Source organism: Bacillus rossius, chromosome 1 (genome assembly GCF_032445375.1).
Source record: "Bacillus rossius redtenbacheri isolate Brsri chromosome 1, Brsri_v3, whole genome shotgun sequence".
NCBI classification, from domain to species: domain Eukaryota; kingdom Metazoa; phylum Arthropoda; class Insecta; order Phasmatodea; family Bacillidae; genus Bacillus; species Bacillus rossius.
Window position 1 is genome coordinate 321,746,859 of NC_086330.1, and position 19,305 is coordinate 321,766,163.

At 34.9% G+C, this 19,305-nt stretch overlaps 1 protein-coding gene across 11 annotated transcripts in view; it reads right to left on the bottom strand.

Annotated features, from left to right (window-relative positions):
* Positions 1-204: 204 nt before the first annotated feature.
* LOC134527971 (protein TFG-like) overlaps positions 205-19,305 on the bottom strand; it is a 35,350-nt gene continuing 16,249 nt past the window's right edge. For 7 of the 11 annotated variants that reach the window (XM_063361080.1, XM_063361086.1, XM_063361083.1 and 4 more), the window contains 5 exons: positions 13,420-13,608; positions 7,937-8,065; positions 6,185-6,379; positions 2,268-2,421; positions 205-1,634 (listed from right to left, as the gene is read on the bottom strand). In XM_063361080.1, coding sequence (XP_063217150.1) covers positions 1,394-1,634; positions 2,268-2,421; positions 6,185-6,379; positions 7,937-8,065; positions 13,420-13,608 — 908 coding nt within the window. In that variant the 3' untranslated portion in view covers positions 205-1,393. The remainder of the gene's footprint in view (positions 1,635-2,267; positions 2,422-6,184; positions 6,380-7,936; positions 8,066-13,419; positions 13,609-19,305) is intronic. The other 4 variants (XM_063361088.1, XM_063361089.1, XM_063361091.1 and 1 more) reach the window with 2 other exon arrangements.

Below are 19,305 nucleotides of genomic sequence, written 5' to 3' on the forward strand. Positions count from 1 at the left end.
TAACAGAACCTAAAATAATTACAAGTAATACACTTTAACATATGTAATGAACATCCATAAATAAGATTTCAAATTCTGCCAATATAATTATAGGAGAGTTAACAATTGTAAAATATTGCACAAAAAGGTATACAGTTTTACCAAAGAACACAGATTAAGATTTTGCTAAATGAACAGATATTTTTACGAATAAAAAGAGCTAAATTGTGTTTACCAAAATTTTTTTAATGATAACATGATAGCTAACAGCTACCTACAGCATAAAGCAGTTTTACAGCTGGACAAGGATAATTTTACAAAACAAACTTGCCTGTTCCGTCCTGAGTACGTGAAAATGAGCAAGTTGCAAATGAACAACTTTTATGACTGTAACACACACACAGTAAAGACTGAGTTCTCAAATCAGTCATTATCTTCTTATTTACAGAAGATTGGGTATCTTTAGTTAATAGATAAGTTAAACCACTATTATGGAACATCATTGAGAAAGAGAAGTAAAACAGAAAAGAAAAAAAAGAAAGAAAAATACAGGTTAGTTCAAAATGATTATATCAGAAGGCTATAACTTTTCCATAAATAAACACCTTCATGGCAAATGTAAAACTAAACATCAAAACATCAAATGTTCCGAGGCACATGTTGCATGTTACTGGTTCACGTGGTGCCTGCATCACTTGGTACTGCTAGCTCGAAAATACGAATCGAGATTGCCGCAACACAGCAGCAAAAAGAGTTCCTCCTCCTCTATTTTGACAAGCATATAAGTCGGTTACAACGGCTCGGCGTAATTGCAGTCGACATTACGGCAGTGAACCTCCTACCATGAGAACATTTGACGCTGGCACCAGCAGTTTGAACAAACTGGTTGATTGTGTACGGTAGAAGTCCACAGGCCACACCCTAGTGTCCAAGCAAGACATTCCAACAATGAGCATCCTGAATAACGGATCTGCCATTAAGGGACCATTGGCCTCTCAGGTCGCCCAATCTCATAGCTAGTGATTTTGTCTTATGCAGGTTTGTCATATACTCCAAAAACTGTGGCTATTGCAGAACCTAAATTCTCACAAGAGCTTTGGACAAGTTTGATTACCATTTTAAAGTATGCTATGTGTTCAGCGGATATCACATTTAAAGTTTATGAAAGGCAAATAAAAACTTGGTATTATAATACATATATTAAAATTTACTTGGTTTCATCTTCATATTAAAATGTTATATCATTGTAAAATTGGGTGGAAAATTTAGAAACATCCTGTGTTAATCATTTGCAACTGCCTTAACAAGTAAACCTGTGCAAGGCAGAACAGAGTTTAAGTCAAATTACGTACATGCCCTGTTATTCAGGGTACTTCACATGGTGTGCCAGTGGCTGTCAATTAGGCTTGAGTCGTTAGTAGCCCTGCTGGCCACCAGGGCGTGTGTATATGCCACCCTTGCTGTAGGGGTTGTTCGAGCCACTCGACAGAGGGGAAGCTTGCTGCTGCTGCTGTTGCTGCTGCTGTTGTTGTTGTTGCTGTGGCTGCTGCTGTGGCTGCTGCTGTGGAATGTTGGGGAAACGAGGGGTGAAGCCGCTACCCTGGGGGTTGAACACGGGACCCGGCGATCCAGTTTTCTGCGGGGATGCTATGTACCTGCAACAAGTTCCATCTCTGTGATGGCCCCTGGCCGTGTTGCGACAGATGATAAACGACAAAATTCTCTTTTAAAATTTTTTACAGACATCTATACTATTAACGACTAATATTCACAAAATGTTTCTAAGGAGCGGAACAAATTGCGGAAACATATAGCATGTGCAAAATTTTCAAAGTTAAAAATCTTTCCACTGAATCACTAAGAAAATTTGTTTGAAGTGCATTGTGCTGCATTCTCTTTGCAAGTACTTCACTTAGTGTAATATAATGGCATTGAAAAGTCGAACAAGTGATGATAATTACGAACTCTCATGCCACTTTTTACGTTCCTTATATAACACTTGGTGCATATCTGTTGAAAATATTTGTGACAGAGCAACAAATGCAAGGGATATATAATCCTTAAATGATAGCAATGATGAGAAAATCAAGAAATCAATATAACATGTGTACCATTGTGCTGAACATAAATGTATCTTTGGCATTCCTGTCAAAACTGTATTGACGTGGCAAGATGGCTGACCCGGCATGTCTGTGGTCCTAAACGTGCACTGTAGCAGCTACACAGAGGTGACAGTTCCGGCTGTGACAGTTCCGGCTGCGACGTCTCGACAGGCAGGCAGCACTCACCCCGGCTGCATGTTCCCCTGATGGTACTGGTGGAACTGTGCCGGGTTTGCGGGGAACTGCGGTGGCTGCGGCATCGGCTGCTGACCGGAGACTAACAGGCCCGGCTGGGGCTGCCCCAGTATGTACATGGAAGGGTAGCCTGAAGGCAGCCCAGCTGGAACAAGGGGAGTCCACACAATTTCAAGCCAATGAATTCTATTGCATTGCGCCAAACAAAAGCTGCTGCTACCTGGTCATCTGCAAAAAACAATATGCTAGTTGAGGTAGGATGTGTGTTATAGTTACTGAAGAGATTTTATGGTTTTATTTTTTTATGAACTTTGTTTATTCATAAATATAGCACCATTTTCAACAAATATAACATTTACTTTATTTCACCAAAACAGTGTCACTTTGACTAATACGTGATGCACTTTTACAATATAACAATTTCTAATAAGCATGTCTAACTACTGAAAATAAAAATAAATCAGCAAGCATATATGCATTGAAAAATGCACCAGTGGCATAATGTAACAATTAGTTACTAATAACAGTAGCAATAATAAAAATAAATTTTTTTCCCAACCCATTTAGTGCATACATTTTGTTGTTAACCCTGCTAAATAATTTACATTAATTAAATTTAATATATTAAAAGGTTAGGTTTTTGAAATTCGAGTTGAGTTTTGACTAACTGTGCTGATTAATTTTACAATTTTTTGTTTCATTTTGATGCTGTATGGTGTATTAACATGCATTTCGGTGTACAATGGTGAATTGACATGCTTTGCGGTATTATTTAGGCTTTTATCTCAATTCACCATTTAATCATGTCTCTAGTAATGTCTCTCATGCTTAGATTGCAGTACAGAACAAATAAAACAAACTGTTGCCAGACTGATACTACCCGGCTTGTTAACAATAAAAATCTTATTTATTACACCATTGTTATTTATAATAATAAAAAAAATTTAAAAATAGACTATTTGTTGGTTTTTTTAAGACCATAAAATAATGTATATTGACAGTATTATTACAGTTGTAGTCATTCTGAAAGAAAGAAAAAATTAAATTCTAAACACCAATTATTATCACAAACGAGAAACTATTTTTAGCAGTCGGTTACTTTCAATGACAAGGCATTTCATTAAATTATGTGCTTTGCTCAAAAAAAAAAAAAAAAACATTTTTTCAATAATATTAATATATAATCATTCAAACAAATTTTGTTGATAAACAAATGAAACCATGATGGCAACTTTAAAATACAACTCCTTAGAAGTAACAATTTAATGTTATCATATAACTATCAAGAAAATGTATTTCCAAAATTTTCATTCAAAATTTTCCTATACAAAATAAAGTGTTTCAGATAAAATTTGAAAAAAAAAAAATTTCATTGCATTATATAATTGTATCTAAAACTTTTAAGTTTTAAGCTTTATAGTGTATATCTGGCAACAGAGCACACTGAAACAAGGACAGTGCTAATGGCTATGCCTGAGAGGTTCCCCCCTTTTTCTGTCCCGGTTTCGGTTCCTTTAAAATACCCAACTCGGAACAAACTTTTGAAATCTTCTGTTTTGATTTCAGGTATTTTTTTTTTGTACGTTTCTGGATAAGTTTATCAAGTAGGAAAGGTAAACAAACAAATTCTTTTAATGTCACCAAAATCTCGCATGTTATAATAATGCACAAAATATGTATGTCATAGAGTATAATTACAATGAATTTGGGGAGAGATAGTGACTTAAACACACCATCTTGGTTTCAATTATTGGACTTAAAATTTTATTTGGTGAATTTTGTCTCTGTTAAAGCATAGTACATATTACAGTAGAACCCTGTTATAATGTTTTTCAAGGGAGCACAAGAAAAAAACATTATAAGCAGGAAAACATTATAAGCAGGAAATCTCAATTTAGCACTTAACAATGTTCGAGCTTTGTACCAATGAACTCACCAAGCTATGTAAACAACTTTAATGTTAAAACCAAAGATAGTATACTTGATACATGAATTTTCTAAAACAAGCCAACAATTTTTCAACTTCGTCTTGTTCCCTGGTTAAATTTTGTTTGTCTTTAAAGATACACTGCCACATTTTTTGTAAAATTGTCTCACGATTCATGATGAAAACATTAAGAGTGAGAACGTCTACTCCTTCGCCACCTGAAAATGTTTAATTTTGGGATTCCTATGTATGAATGAAAAAAAATATATTTTTAAGCAATAGAAAACACTTTTAGTTATGCCCTCGCTCAATGGTTGGCAACTTAAATATCGTAGGACTATGTACGTGCATCTTAATACCCACTGGAATGGCAAGGAAAAGAAGAGTTGACTAAGGGTGCCAACTGACACGTAACTATGAACATTGTGTACCTTCAGTATATTGCATAAAATTGTATTTTAACAAACTTCCTGTATTGTATGGCAGTGATTGTAAACATAAACATACATAAAGGAAACTTTTTATCGTAAGTGTTGGAATAATTTGGTTTTAAGACATTTTTTCCCCATTTATTGAATGTTAGAAAGCAAACATTATAAGCAGGAACTTACACTATTTATGAACGTTATATGCAGGAAATAAATACATTGTCCTTATGGAGGAAATATTGGGACTTTAAAAATATGACATTATAAGCAGGAAAACATTATATGCAGGAACATTATAACAGGGTTCTACTGTATTTAAATAAAACTCCTGTAGTTCATTGTGACTGGCTGCTACATACATTTTTCTGAGTGATCTCTGCTTTAACCAGGAAGATATTCCAAATAACAAAAAAAAAAACTGCTATAGCACAAACACAGTTGAAACAATATGGCATTTTCAGTTCCTTTCATATATTGGTAGTACTATTTTTATGCCCGTTAGAATGTTACGATTTCTGGCCGTTCGTATGTTAAAAGCCATATAAACAAGCATGCAAGCAAAACATATTGCATTTTAAAACAAAGTACATTAAAACTGTAGACTATAAGGAACGAATTACATTTTAATTTTAAGAAAAATATGTATAAAAATAAATGTCAAAACTACTGATCCAGAACATTTAGTATGTATCTTTGCCATCAAAATTTTTATACCATTAACATATGGTCCACTTATTCCAAGGTTTGAGGTTAGTTTTAAAATACTTAAAATAATAAAGTTTTAGGTTAACACAAAAAGTGTACGCTTCTTTTCTAGATTTTGATAATTGTTTTTCATAGCCAAATAATGATCCAGTTAAGTTCATTCATATTAAATGTAGCACTAAGATTTCCTTTTACTCTATATGAACTGAAACCAGAACTAAGAACTGAGGTTCATTATGTAAAACCAAACTGACCAATAAAAACCACAACCTCACAGCCCTACTATTATTTAAAAATAAAAATTAATATGGCAGTAGCAAGAAATGATAGTAATTTCAAGTTATCATACCAGAGTGCTGCATACCTCAAATTATCAGAGGTCTATTAGCAAAGGAACAAAAACACATGATTTGTTGGTCCGGTAACAGTAAATAAGTATTATTAAATGGCACCAATTGTAAAGATTTCATCATATTTTAGCAAATTTTAACCCAAAAACACAAAATTAAGTAAATTAAGTAAGTTTTTTTAATTTAAAAAATTATAAATACTTAAAGCTTTAAACACAAAATCAAGGACTTTTTAACACTTCTAGTTAAAACAAAACATTTTAAAACCCTACAATATAAATCCTAAAGCCGATTATAAAAATTATAAAGAAAACATTTTCAAATACAATATTGTATATTGGTAGAATGATAAATTTTTATTTTTCAATGTTTCTTTTCAACTTTAAACTTCCCATTACTGATACATTATTTACGTTGAAAGGAACCTTCCTCCACATGAAAAAAAAAATCCACTCCCACACAGCCCTACCAACTATACTGATGACATTGCCCACTGACCTTGGGGCTGAGACTGGAATGCCTGTTGCTGCCCCGGGGGCCCAGCCGAGAGCTCCTGCTGTTGGTAGACCTGCGTCATGGGCGGCTGGGACGTGGGTGGCACCTGGTACTGCTGTGGAGGCTGCATCGAGTCGAACCTCGACGCCACCTTCACCGGCACGTTGGCAGCGCTGTCGGGCTGTTTCGTTGCAGAATCTGAAAACATGATAACCCGTGATATTATTGATGGACCAGTTATCTTACCTCCAGCGTGACCAACTGATTCATTAGTAGCAACAATATTGTAAGGTTTTAATTTTTAAATTCCATAATTTTAAAGTTTGTTAATTCTTCTACAAATATGACCATAAAATGTTTCTTAACACTTATTTCACCAAATTAGAGTATACATATTTAATTGATTAAAAATAACTAACGGTATATGAGCACTAAAAAATGGTGAGCTGTGGGTTAAGTGTTTGACTAGAGTCTAATTTTGAAGCTCAAAAAATTAAAGTAGCTCACTGTTTGGTCTCCATAAACAAATATACACTAGTGAACCCTTATTGATAGAAACCTGAATTAATCTATGACCATATATATGTATACTAATTTTGAAGGTCATGCAAGCTGTTAAGTAAAAATGTGATTTGATGAAGGAAAGATTAAATAAAAATGAAATTCATTACAATATTTAAGTATACATTGTTATGACTCGCTCTGAGCACTCTGGCAAGCGGCTTCGAGGCTCGCCCTGAGTCAAACACGAGGTGTCAGCAATTTCAACACTGCCAGCGAAACAGCGACGTGGGTCGTCGAAGGCCGACCGCCGCTGCGAGAGAAAAGCGGACAACACGGAACATCAACACAGACGCAGACAGAAGGATAAAAATGACAGCCACCGCCGAGAAGGGGCTTCTTCTGGTCACCGGCGACTGGACGGCTGGAGTCGTGACATCGGAACCACGGAGCGTCGTCGAGAACTTGCCGGGAACGCGACCCAGCACAGCGTGGGTAAGGAACCTGCCCAGGTGTGGTAGCGAGGCTCCCTGATCATTGTCGGAATTAGGTGACCGCTAACACTGTAATAGTACGTGACAGTAAATCAAGTCTCTATATTGAATTGTCTTTCATTCTTAGTCTTGAGCCCCCTATCACCCTGTCTTAGAAAAGTAAAGGATTGAGATCATCAAATAGTTGAATCATAACAACATGCAACATTTTTTATTTATTTATTGGTACTTAATATCTTATATTCAAGGTTGACCTAAATTCCAACAAAAATTCTACATTTGAGATTTTAAAATACCTACTTTTGAAATTTGCTTGCTGAATTACAAATCTATGAAGTAACAGGAGACATGCATTAAAAAATGGCATTGATCTACAATGTTTTGAAACGTAGAAAAAACAAAACAGGATGCACGTTTTCTAGGCAATGTACTTCTGGGCAATGTTCAAGATAGATTTAAAAATTAAAAAAATGCCCCGCATGAATTGTGGATGTTAATAGCAAGAATGTACACACAAGTCATTACTGTACTACCTGTATGAATAATATATGTCGTAAATTGGATCAGGTGAAGGAGACAGAATAGGTTTAAGTTGAGTTTTGTGTAGATGTTGGCAGAAGTTGCTGTATAAAACTGAATCAGAAATGTTCAAATCTGCTGGGAAACACTACACCAACAACAAAGAACTGTAAAATGGCGGTTTTCATGACGTGTACTCCTGGACTGAATCTAAAGCAAGGCCCCACTGAACTTCACTCACCGTCTGGCCCAGACTGTGGCTGCCCGTCCTTCACAGGAGGCGCGTTTTCCTCTGCATTCCTCCGAGCCTGCTCCTGCAGAGGATCGAACTCCTTGGAGCTGACAGTGCCCGTGGCTTGCTCTCCGTCGTCTGCAAGCGGAACCAGAGGTGGTGCGTGATTACGTGGCCACCCCTCGCTTTTCTGGCGTCGTGAAGTGTGGCCCACATTCGCTAAGTGATTGTTACATAACAGCAAGCGTACCAACAATCACACACACACACCACAAAACAAGTAATTAATACTGTTGCACATTTGTCACAAATCAATCTGCAGCACACACAAAACATTTAACCAAATTATAACAAGCCAAATATGTATTTACTCACACTTTGTACAAATATACACTGTTGTTCGCTAAATGTGCTTGACATTCGGAAGAGCATAGTTTACCAGACTGGCAAAATAGGAAGTATAATAAAACATCATTATATAGTACCTAACTTCAACAGACTTCAAAGAATTTCTCACTTCAAAGTATATATTTTCAAATTCCTACAAAATGATTAACATTTAACGGTTCAGTAAATTAAATAACAAAACTGTTTGTTTCTTCTGGTATGTTTGAATAAGATTTCAAAGTATAGATAATAAACTATTCAAAATAAAATTTAAGGTTCATCTAAGTTTTAAATATTATTATCTGGCTGCTAACAGTGTTGAGTACTATGTGTAGTCAAGTGAAATTTCATTATAAAGAACTTAGCTTTAAAGAAATTCTCAAACACTAAAATAAAATTTATGCTGCAAATTATTTTTCTGTTTATGAAATTTGTTGGCTTCATCCAGTTTTTTCTTCAATTCTTCAACATTTAGCTTCATTCTTTTCACTTCTTTTCTGGATTCTTCTTCAGCTTCTTTTTTCTTCCTCTCATCTTCAACCTTAATCCTCTCAGTCTTCTTTTCTTTTATTCTCCTCAAGGTAAAGCTTGTAGCTCTTATGGGCATTAACAGCAGAATTAATAAGTTGCTTGGTGATGGGAACATTCACAGGATTATTTCCATACACTCTAAGACTATCAATGGTGTTTAACCTGGCATTGAGAGTTCTTTCACTCATTGATCCTCGATCTTCAGTCAGAACTTTTGAAGAAAGGGAAAACCCCCTTTCAACATCAGCACTGCCATGAGAAATGCTTAGACTCATTTTCACAACTTTCTGCACAGTAGGATACTTTTCTGCACCAACAGCATTCTTCAACTGAAAGATACTTCTCCAAAAATGGTCGATTCTCTGCCCTGGACTGAAGTTCATCATTTCTCTTTCACTTTTCAACAATCTCCATTTGTCTAAAAGGAGGTCAAGATTAATCTCCCCTGGTAAAACTCTTCCTATTTCTGCTATGGACTGCAAACTCTTTGGCTTTAAAACCTGCTCAGGCTGGAAACAGCTGAAGTGTTTCAACATTTTGTGGAACTTACCGACCAAATAATTTCCAGCTGTTGCATAGTGTTTCTGTACACTGAATTTAAACTCCAATCTGTCTCTTTCATTTACGCTACTAAGTGCTTCCTCCACAGTATGTCCACACTGAATGTAAGTAGCATTTTGGAGATTTTCTTTATCAAACACATGGTTTGAAATATCTTTCCTACTAGCAAGTTCTCCCTTGCACACACGACCCATCAACTTGCTTACTAGTGTGTCCAATTCAGTTTGCAGTGCATGTATTAAGGGTTCTTCTTTTTGGAAAATTGTGCAGAAGGTGCTAAATATTTCTGAGCTAGATATAACAAACAGAATTTCAGCTCTCATTGTGCTTTTCTTTAAAAAGCTGCAAATTTTCTTGCAAATAATTGCTTCATTTGGTTGTAAATGTTGGATAAGGCTATAACTAGGGGCCTGTTCTTTTCGCGATCGCGATTAAACGACGATAAACGCGAAATCTCCGTTAAATACAGTTTTAACGCGAAATCGCCATAACACATAGTTTTTACACGAAATTTTGTATTAAAACGCGAAATCGCAGTGTTTTTACGCGAAATTTAAATACTGATTAAAAGACTTGTCTCGTCAATGGTAAACAAACACCGCAACATGGCTGCCAAACATTAATCATAAATGCACTAAAGCAAACAAAAGCTTACACACGCTCACGTTATAATGTTAAACCCAAAAATATACTGTAAAAATACACAAAACTACAGCGTTTATTTTCCTTTCCGGCATAATGTTTGGATAGATAAGACAAACAGGCGAAGTTTTAAAGCGTACGCACACCGCTCGGGGCACTGACGTCAGCTTGGAACAGCGACACCGGATAAATTCAAAAGCAAGCAGATGATTGGGCGAACGGTGTTTGGAACAGCCTTACGTGAGTGGCCATATCACGTCAGCCGGGGGCGCTGGCATATAGTTGGAACAGCGTCGTAGTATCAAGCAGATTAAATCGCGCCAAAATGCGGAAAAATGTAAACAAACATTAATTTTCAAATGGTGTGACGATGATGATTAGTTGGCCAACAGTTTTTATAGATTTTGTTGGGTCGTTACAACAACGCGGAAATACCATAACGCCGAATGTCAAAATTGACCACAAAGCCAAAATAACAACTGAATGAATTTGTGTGTGTTTCTTAAATGTACCTTAACGCCGAAATACCACAATCAAACCTAACCTTACCTTACCTTTCTTACCTTACCTAACCTAGCCTATCCTAAACTAGCCTAGCCTAACCTAACCTAACCTAACCAAGTCTAACCTAACCTAACCCAACCTTTGTGGCAGCCCTGTAATGACATTTGTTGGCGTTGTGGTACCCAGCAGTTTTCTAGCTGTCGTCGTTGTGATCAATTTGGCATTTCGGCGTTGTGGTGCGTCCTTGATTTTGTTAAAGGGATTAATAGTTTTCCAGATTAGTTTATGGGAACGAACTAATAATCAGTGTCTAAATCAAAAGTATTGTCATATAAATATATGTAACCTATTTGTTTAGGGTATTCAGTAATGAGTAGGTTCAAGTAAAATTATTTAACTTAAATAATTTTAGATATATTTACGGTAACACTCACTTTTTTTTTTTTAGTTTTTAGCACCGCTTTTGTGTTTTTAAGTGAATTTTAGCACCGCTTTTGTGTTTTAAAGTGAATTTTAACACCGCTTTTGGTAATTTTTAATGACGAAATCTGAAAACTTTATTTACCACTTTCAGGGGGCCCTAGCTATAACCAATAACCATTAACGGGATTAACAGTAATTTTTTAAGTGTTGGCTATTGAAAAAAATAATTAAATATTACACAATTTTAAAGCTGCTTGGAAGGTTACAAGTGAAGTGTTTGAGTACCACATCTCATGTTATTGGCGACGAGTAAGCAATAGGTATTGCAGTGCGGTCCTTCTCTGTCTACTTCTTGTCTTCCTTTATTACTATGGAAATAGTCGACAGGTGACAGATGATTGGGAAGGGGGGGGAAGCATCCTTAGCCCACTCACCAAACTCTTAGGATCTTTCCTATTTAGGCACTACAAACAATAGTGGTTGTCCAGTGGGCATAACTAACACTCGCGCTATTGACAGAGACGTTTGCATATTAGGTACAGAAGATGATTGGTTCTTAAAAATATATTATAACTGTCAGCACACTATCAAGTATAAATACATGTCTGTAGAACCATATACAACACAAGTGTGAAATATGACTTTTTTTGGGCACAATCCATATTGTTGGTAAATAGTAGGTTTTATGAAACATATTTTTATTATAATTTTTAGTGGTTATATTACTGTTTCTCTTTTGTTTACTCAACATTTGAGAGAGTAGAATAAAGGCATGCTGACTTTAAACATGGAGAAGAAAAGGAAACTTCTACAGATCTGGCAAAAAAACATTTGACTACAAAAGTAAGGAATCGTAACTCTGCTATCACAACTTGCCATGACTAGAGAAAAGATTTTATGGTTTTATTTTTAGTCTCATTTCACTTTTAAAAAAAAATTTGGTGCAGTTTTTATTTTCAAAAATATTGTTTTGCAAAACTTACTGTACTAAAGTAGTGTATTTGTATGCTGCAAATTTAATGATAAAATAATTTATAAAATTGGTCCAATACAGATACATCCGGAACAATAAAAATAAATTGGCGAGCATATGTGGTTTAAAAGTGGTTTAAAAATGATTTAATAAGTGATGCACAATTAAATAATTATTTTTTACTTAGGTACAATTTTTTCCTGCAAATAATGACATTTCTTGAATGCCAAACATTAAGTTTTGGTTAACTACTGCTTAATTCTATGATATAAATTGCATTGCAATGCTATAACATGTATTAACTTGCAATTTTGTGTTATGCAGTGTATTGACATGCTTTACGGTGTTATTTTGACTTTATCACAACTCCATGTAATCTTGTCCCTATCTATGACATGTTTTTCAGCAATATATTGCAGTGACCGGATCCGGATGCTAGCCCACCTTCAACCCCCTTGCAAAGTAAATTTGCCGGTGACTGGCAAAAAAAAGGACGTCTCGTGTCACAAGAAGGCCAAGAAAACTTTAAGCCTTTTGCATTAGATATAAAAAGAAAAGAATGTGCTAAGCATTTTTACATAGCAAGATAAAAAATGAGCTAAGCATTTTTACATACTATTTTAATACTTTTAAATCAATAAAAATAAACAATTTTTATTTAGTTCCAAATACAAAATAAGTTGTATTATTTTGAGGCCTGGCAATTGAAACAAATGGAAATGAATTGCAACCATCTGCTTATTCTGTAAAAAAAAACCATGTTCCTTCCAACCAGAGACACTGCTATTTCCCCCTTACCACTCTTCGGGCAAGAAGCCTTTCCCGAAGGATAAAGAGCACTAAAAACATTTTTCAAGGGACTAGATGCTAAAAACTTACTATCAGAAAAAATGTCAGATGAGAAAGGGAAACTTTTTTTTCCTTCATAGTTTGTTAAAAGTATAGATGAATAAATTGACAAATCATGAAGCTTTCTTATGATAACTAGGGCCTAAACTATAAAACCACAAAATGTTTTAATTTCTAATTTAAAAAATTATATTTTTGGTTATATATATATATATATATATAGATGAATAAAAAAATACAAAAAAAATACAAATTGAAGTTGTATTTTAAAAAGTTTCCATTAGAGAATTTACACATTGAATACATGTTCTAACTTTGCATTTAGTACCACTTTTAGTTGACGCTATATTACTGTTAAATAAACACTATTAAACAAAAGTATATTTTGCAACAACTTATAAGAAAATAACAACGGAAACAGTGACCAGCATGTGAGACGGAACTAAAGTAGCGTACCCAATACTCATAATTATCATTGTACACACTACTCCCCAAAAAGTGTGCAAAAAAATATGACAGTATTCACACACTAAACAAGGACCATGACACACACACACACACATTCATCCAGCAAACAGCACTGCTCCGAACATGGGCCACCCGTCACTGCCAGACTGTGTACCTCTGCTGCGCCACGGCGGCTCGTTGTTGCCAGCCCAGCGCCGCTTGCGGGCCCCGAAGTAGCGGCTCCCGCCATCTCTGTCCCTCTCCGAATCGCGCGACTTTTCCCTCGACCTGTCTTTGTCTCGAGATCTGTCGCTATCCCGGTCACGTCGCTTATCCTCTTTCTTCTCGTCTGTCCTAACTTCTGCTGTACAAAACACACACACACCACACCTCACAGGCTTACAGAATGTTTGACTTCGCTGGAAGATCATACAGTGAAAGGTCTTTACTCAAGCACGCTCGGGACTGCAGCCACACCAGGTTAGCAATTGTAACGGAAAACTGAACGTCAATATGGTTTTGAAAATAATACAAAAAAAAATTAATATTCAGTATAACAGTATTTAAGACTACATAGTTGTAATAAACTGTTCTATAGATAGAAAAACTACAGTAGAGCATGGGCCATTTTCAAAAAAATTATTACTGAAATGTTCCCGTGAAATGTACAGGAAACACTCCACGAAATGAAAACCGACAGTAATGATAAACTCCTAGCGACCTAAAAATTCAGGCAGCGCAGTATGCGACCTGATGGCCAAGTCTAACAGCCAGAATCCACCTGAAAAATCTGAGCACGAACTGCTCAATTGGTGGACATGCATTTGTTTTTAATTTATGACAAAAAGTAAGGTTTTATTTAGATGATATTTGGTGTTATTTTTATTTGAAAGTGGCGTTATTTTCTCCAAATATTCAGCATTGTCATCAATTTTCACCACCATATTTACAACTTTCTTTTCAAAAATACCAATAGAATTACTTAAATTTTACACTACAACTCATTGCCAATTAAACATGTGCGAATGTTAGTTTTATAGTTAAAACCGAATACGAATAGTTAGAATGAGAATAAGAATATCAATAAAAAAAATTTCACGTCATGTAACAAATGCAAAGGGAAAGAAAAAGTAAATGTGTAGTGGCGTATGGAAAATTAGACCAACAATATTAAAGAGAAAGGTTGGTTAGGTTAAGTCAGCTACGATAATTATGTGTAAAATGATTGTTAAAATATTTAAATTATGAAATAATTTTTTTTTTTAGTTATGCAGCTAACATAACTTAACCTAACCTAACCTAACCTAACCAACCAACGTTTCATTTCATTTCCTATTCTCATTATTTTTCAGAACCTACTACTCTACATATTGATCCAAAAAAATCTCGCAAATAGCATAATACTGTCAAATAAATTCTAATCAATTTCATGAAAAAACATTAATCTTTTTTAGGTAGAAATTTTAGGTTAAAAATATATATATCACATTTTTATGAACATGATAACTGCTGTAATTTTTATCAAATCTGAGCTGTTACATAAAATATAGTAATGAAAAATCTCAGTCAAGTTCATTAATGGGCACAATTCCACCAAATGGGTTGAAATGGGAAAGGTTTTTGAAAACAGAAAAATTGCTATAGCTTGCATATGACAAATATTGCATCCATTTGAACATATTATAACTCGCAAGAGTAATAAAAAAACCGTTTGTCTGAAGTCATTTTTAATATGACCAGCCATAACTGCAAGGGGTGAAAAAAACAAGGGTTGGAGGACAAAAAATTTCATAACTCCCTTCGTAGACACACCTTTCAATCTTTTCTAATTGTATGTAAATTTTACAATTTTTATCTAAACTTTTTGTCATAAACAATTTTTGATAAAACGAACCATTGCTGAAAGGAGTTGAAAACACAGGGTAGAATTTTAAAAAATTCATAATTTTCGTACTATGTACACTATAAAATCCATTTTAATTTATTGTAGAACCATAAATTATTATCTAAAACTTTTATTTAAAATATATTTATACGACCAACCATTATTGCTAAGTGTAGATAAATAAGGGTTCAAAAAAAAAATTCTTCATTTCATTATGTAGCTATCTTAGTAATCACACCATCGAATCCATTCTGATTGTTGTTTCAATCTCATAATTATTGTCTAAGACTTTTGTCTGAAACAATTTTTGATGTACAAACATTATTGCAAAGGATTTAAAAATCACAGAGTTGCAAATGAAAATAAATAAATCTTCCTACCATGTACTTTATTGAATCCATTCTTATTTTTAACTTCCTAAATAATGTCTAAAACTTTTGTTAAAAAAATTATATATTTATATATATAAACATTTCCTGAGCAAAATATTTGTTTGCATTTATTTTAAACCATATATATATATTTTTGCAACAAATGATCTGAATCTGCTAAAAGGGGGCAACATATACGGCACAATCACAATACTTGTCCTCAACTTGTGCGCTTGCACACCTAACATTGTACCGCCCTGCCACCGCACTCGCCCGAGTGCTTTTTAATTTAATAATTGAAGTTTACTTGTTTTATCAGTAGACCTCTACTAATAACTACAATGTTGAATGTTGTATTTACATTTACTGTGTTTTATCGCATAATCGTTGCACCGATATTTTAGTGTGTCAAAATTTATGAAATAAATTCTTGCATAAGCATCGCATGATGTTTTTGGTCCCTTTTTAGATTCTGAACACTTTGTGTAGGTAGTTTACCAGTACAAAACAATGTATTTTTATGTTGAAATCTAATATTAATTTGGATATTTACATTTAATTATTTAATTAACAGAATACAAAGTTTAATGATGTGTAAATTTTCTTTTAAAAAGTTTTCAAATGTTATTACTAGGGATGGGCCGGTCGAATCCTCGAATCCTCGAATCCCACCGAATCTCTAGTATTCGAAAGATTGGAAATTCAAGGGAAAAGATTCAGGATTCGAGGAAAAATATTTATGTAAATGTAATACTTTAAAAACTTAAATGCTTACAATTTACTTGGCCTGTTTACGTTTTCCTTGGAACAGATCCTATTGAGGTATAGTAGAACCTCGTTAATATGTGATGGTCAGGACCGAGATAATCACGAATTACCGAATTTCACGGACTAGCGATTAAAAGCCCGGAAGGTCTTGTCAAGCTTCTCAGACACCGGCGTGCAGCGACGTAACATCTCCCGAGGCTTACTGCGCCTTGTTAGCAGATGGATAAAAAATAGTAAACTCCCCATTATTCCTGTTAATTAGGACCCGCCGATGCCCGGATAATTGAAAACCTGTAAAAAAAATAATAAACCCCGATAATCCGTACACGGTAAGGGCCGGCCGTCTTAGAATTAGTGTCTCGGCTTAAAAAATACAGCACTGCCTAGCCATTAGTTCACGGTCATTTACAAAAGCCGAAGAGAGAAAGATAAGATCGTGCTGACCTTGCACACATAAATTTTGGGTATCCCCCCCTTCCCTTCATACAGCCGAATGCCAGCCAGACACGTCACTCGCCAGGCGCCTGCCGTGCTAGCCGGTGGAAACAAACAAAGGGAGATGGGAAGCAGAAGTCAGGACATCCCCCTCAAGTTTAAATAGTGACAAATGTGACAGCTGAAAGGGGGGCGACACAAAGGGTCGGTACAAACAGCGTTGCAGAGTAGTGATGGGCAGAACGGTTCTTTTGACCGAATCGGTTCTTAAGGATCAGTTCCGTGAAATGATTCGTTCAGAACGATTCGTTCATCTCGGTCAATTCGTTTTTTTCTGTGTATGGGATCTGGCTCTTTTATCAGGTGTCGTATTAGTACGTATTAGTATTAGTATTAGTACGTTGAGTATTAGGTATGTTTTTTTGTATTTGAATTTGAACATTGCTTTCCGTAGCCAGTGAATCACAGTTGCGTATATGAAACAAGATTATTTATATTTTATTACTTTTTAAGTTACAAATATTAATATATAGGCTATTTACACTCTAGTGACAGTAAAATGTTTACACGTAGACCAACACATTTAGAGAAAAAAAAAAAAATTTAATACTACTACTGCGATTCAGTATGAAGAGAAACAAATGAAGTACAATAATTAACCCAAAAATGGTAAGTGTGTACATTTGTAGTTACTTTCCCTGTTATTTTTAATTCATACAGTTTTTTTTTTAGTTTTTTATTTCCAAATTTGTGTATGTGAATGTGAAAAAGCAATTTTAACCACTACTTAACAGTTGACATTTTCAGGTATAGATACTTTTCATGTTACCTTTTTTTTATTTGATCAGTTATCGTTTGCTCTTGTGAACATGTGCACGCTGTGATTACTAATTCTTCAGACTCCTGACGTTATGAATAATTTCACGAACGAATCAGACCGGGCGCGTGGCCGGTTCTCTCAACTCATTCTCTCGTTCTCTCCGCATTTTCGTTCTTCCGAATCTTTCAAGGTACTGGCTCTCAAAGAGCCGGTTCTTTACATCGCGAACGAATCGCAAGATTTTGTTCTCTCAAAGATTCGTTCTTTTTGAACGAATCGTTCACGAACGACCCATCACTATTGCAGAGTTTGGCGGCCCACGCGATGGCTTGCAGTGTTTGCCGGCCGCCGGCCCGCGTGACGTTAATTTTAAGCGCTGACAATTTTTACTTCTCTTTTTTTTCTACTCTTTTAAATCGTCCCGGATTATCCGATTCCCAAATTAGCGCATCACGGATTAACGAGGTTATACTGTATTGTACTTTCAATTCGTTATTATGTAAAAAAATTATGAAGCATGTACTGATTTGGGAAACTTACTTTATATTCATAAACATGGATGCATTGTCGCTAAATTGGCATTAAATAAGGCATAAATCACAGATGTATTCTCAGAATATGCTAAAAAATAAAATAAAGCACATTTAGGATCTAGACTAGTAATATGAATCTTGTTTTTTTTAATAACTTTACCGAGAAATATGTTACTTAGTAATACAACAATAATGCTGACTTTCATCACAAGTTATGGTCACACATGTAGTAATAAGAATGAAATAATGAATGACAAAAATTAATACATTAAACAATTATTATTTTAATCGCAATTCAATTTTAATTATTCTGATACACGTTCCATTTACAAATTTTTTTAGGACCAAGTTTGGTTTGTGTAGACTACCAACGTTAAAATATGTATTATCTGAGAATACCATGATAGCCAACCAATGAATTTGTTAGCGAATCATTTTGAGCAACACAAAAAATAACTAATTTTAATATAAAGAATTTTAATGGGTAAACTGGATAAAAAAAAAAAGTCAATTTAACTTCGGGCATATTAATCACTATGCTTTAGTGAGGCTTAATTTTAAAAGACGCACGACAATATTTCTTATGGCCTAAAACCATTGAAGCCAAGATGGCACCTTTCAGTTTCCATTAAATATTTCAGGAAAGCATTTATCTTCATTTGGGACTTTAAACAAATGTCAAGTTGGTAACTACAAAATATTGTTCCGTTGGATGTTGAATTTCGTTTTCTTATTTCCGTGGATACATGAATCACTGTACTCAGATAATGCCTGAATGCCTTAAATCCACCAAGTCGGATTCTACTGCAATTGATAAAGTGACCAGATTCTTACGTGATCCTACAGTTAACCCAGAAATAAACATCCTCGAATACTGGAAAACTCAGTCTGCGTGTTCACCCAGGCTACATAAACTGTCCAAAAAATATTTGTGTTCACCACCTGCGACAGTGTTCTTGAGCGTTTGTTCAGCACTGCAGGAAACATATGTGACCAAAAACGGAATTGTCTTGATCCAGACCGTGTCAAAATCCTTGTTTTTTTAAATAAAAATTTAAAGGTTTAAATAATTCTGCATAATATTTAATTTTTTCTCTTAACTTATAAATTATTTTATAATTAACCCTTGAGATCTGGATTCGGATTCGAGGGGTTTATTCGAGGTACTGTTTGGGATTCAAATTCAAGATTCGGATTCGGGAAAAATGGGATTTGACCCATCACTAGTTATTACATTTATTGGTTCGTC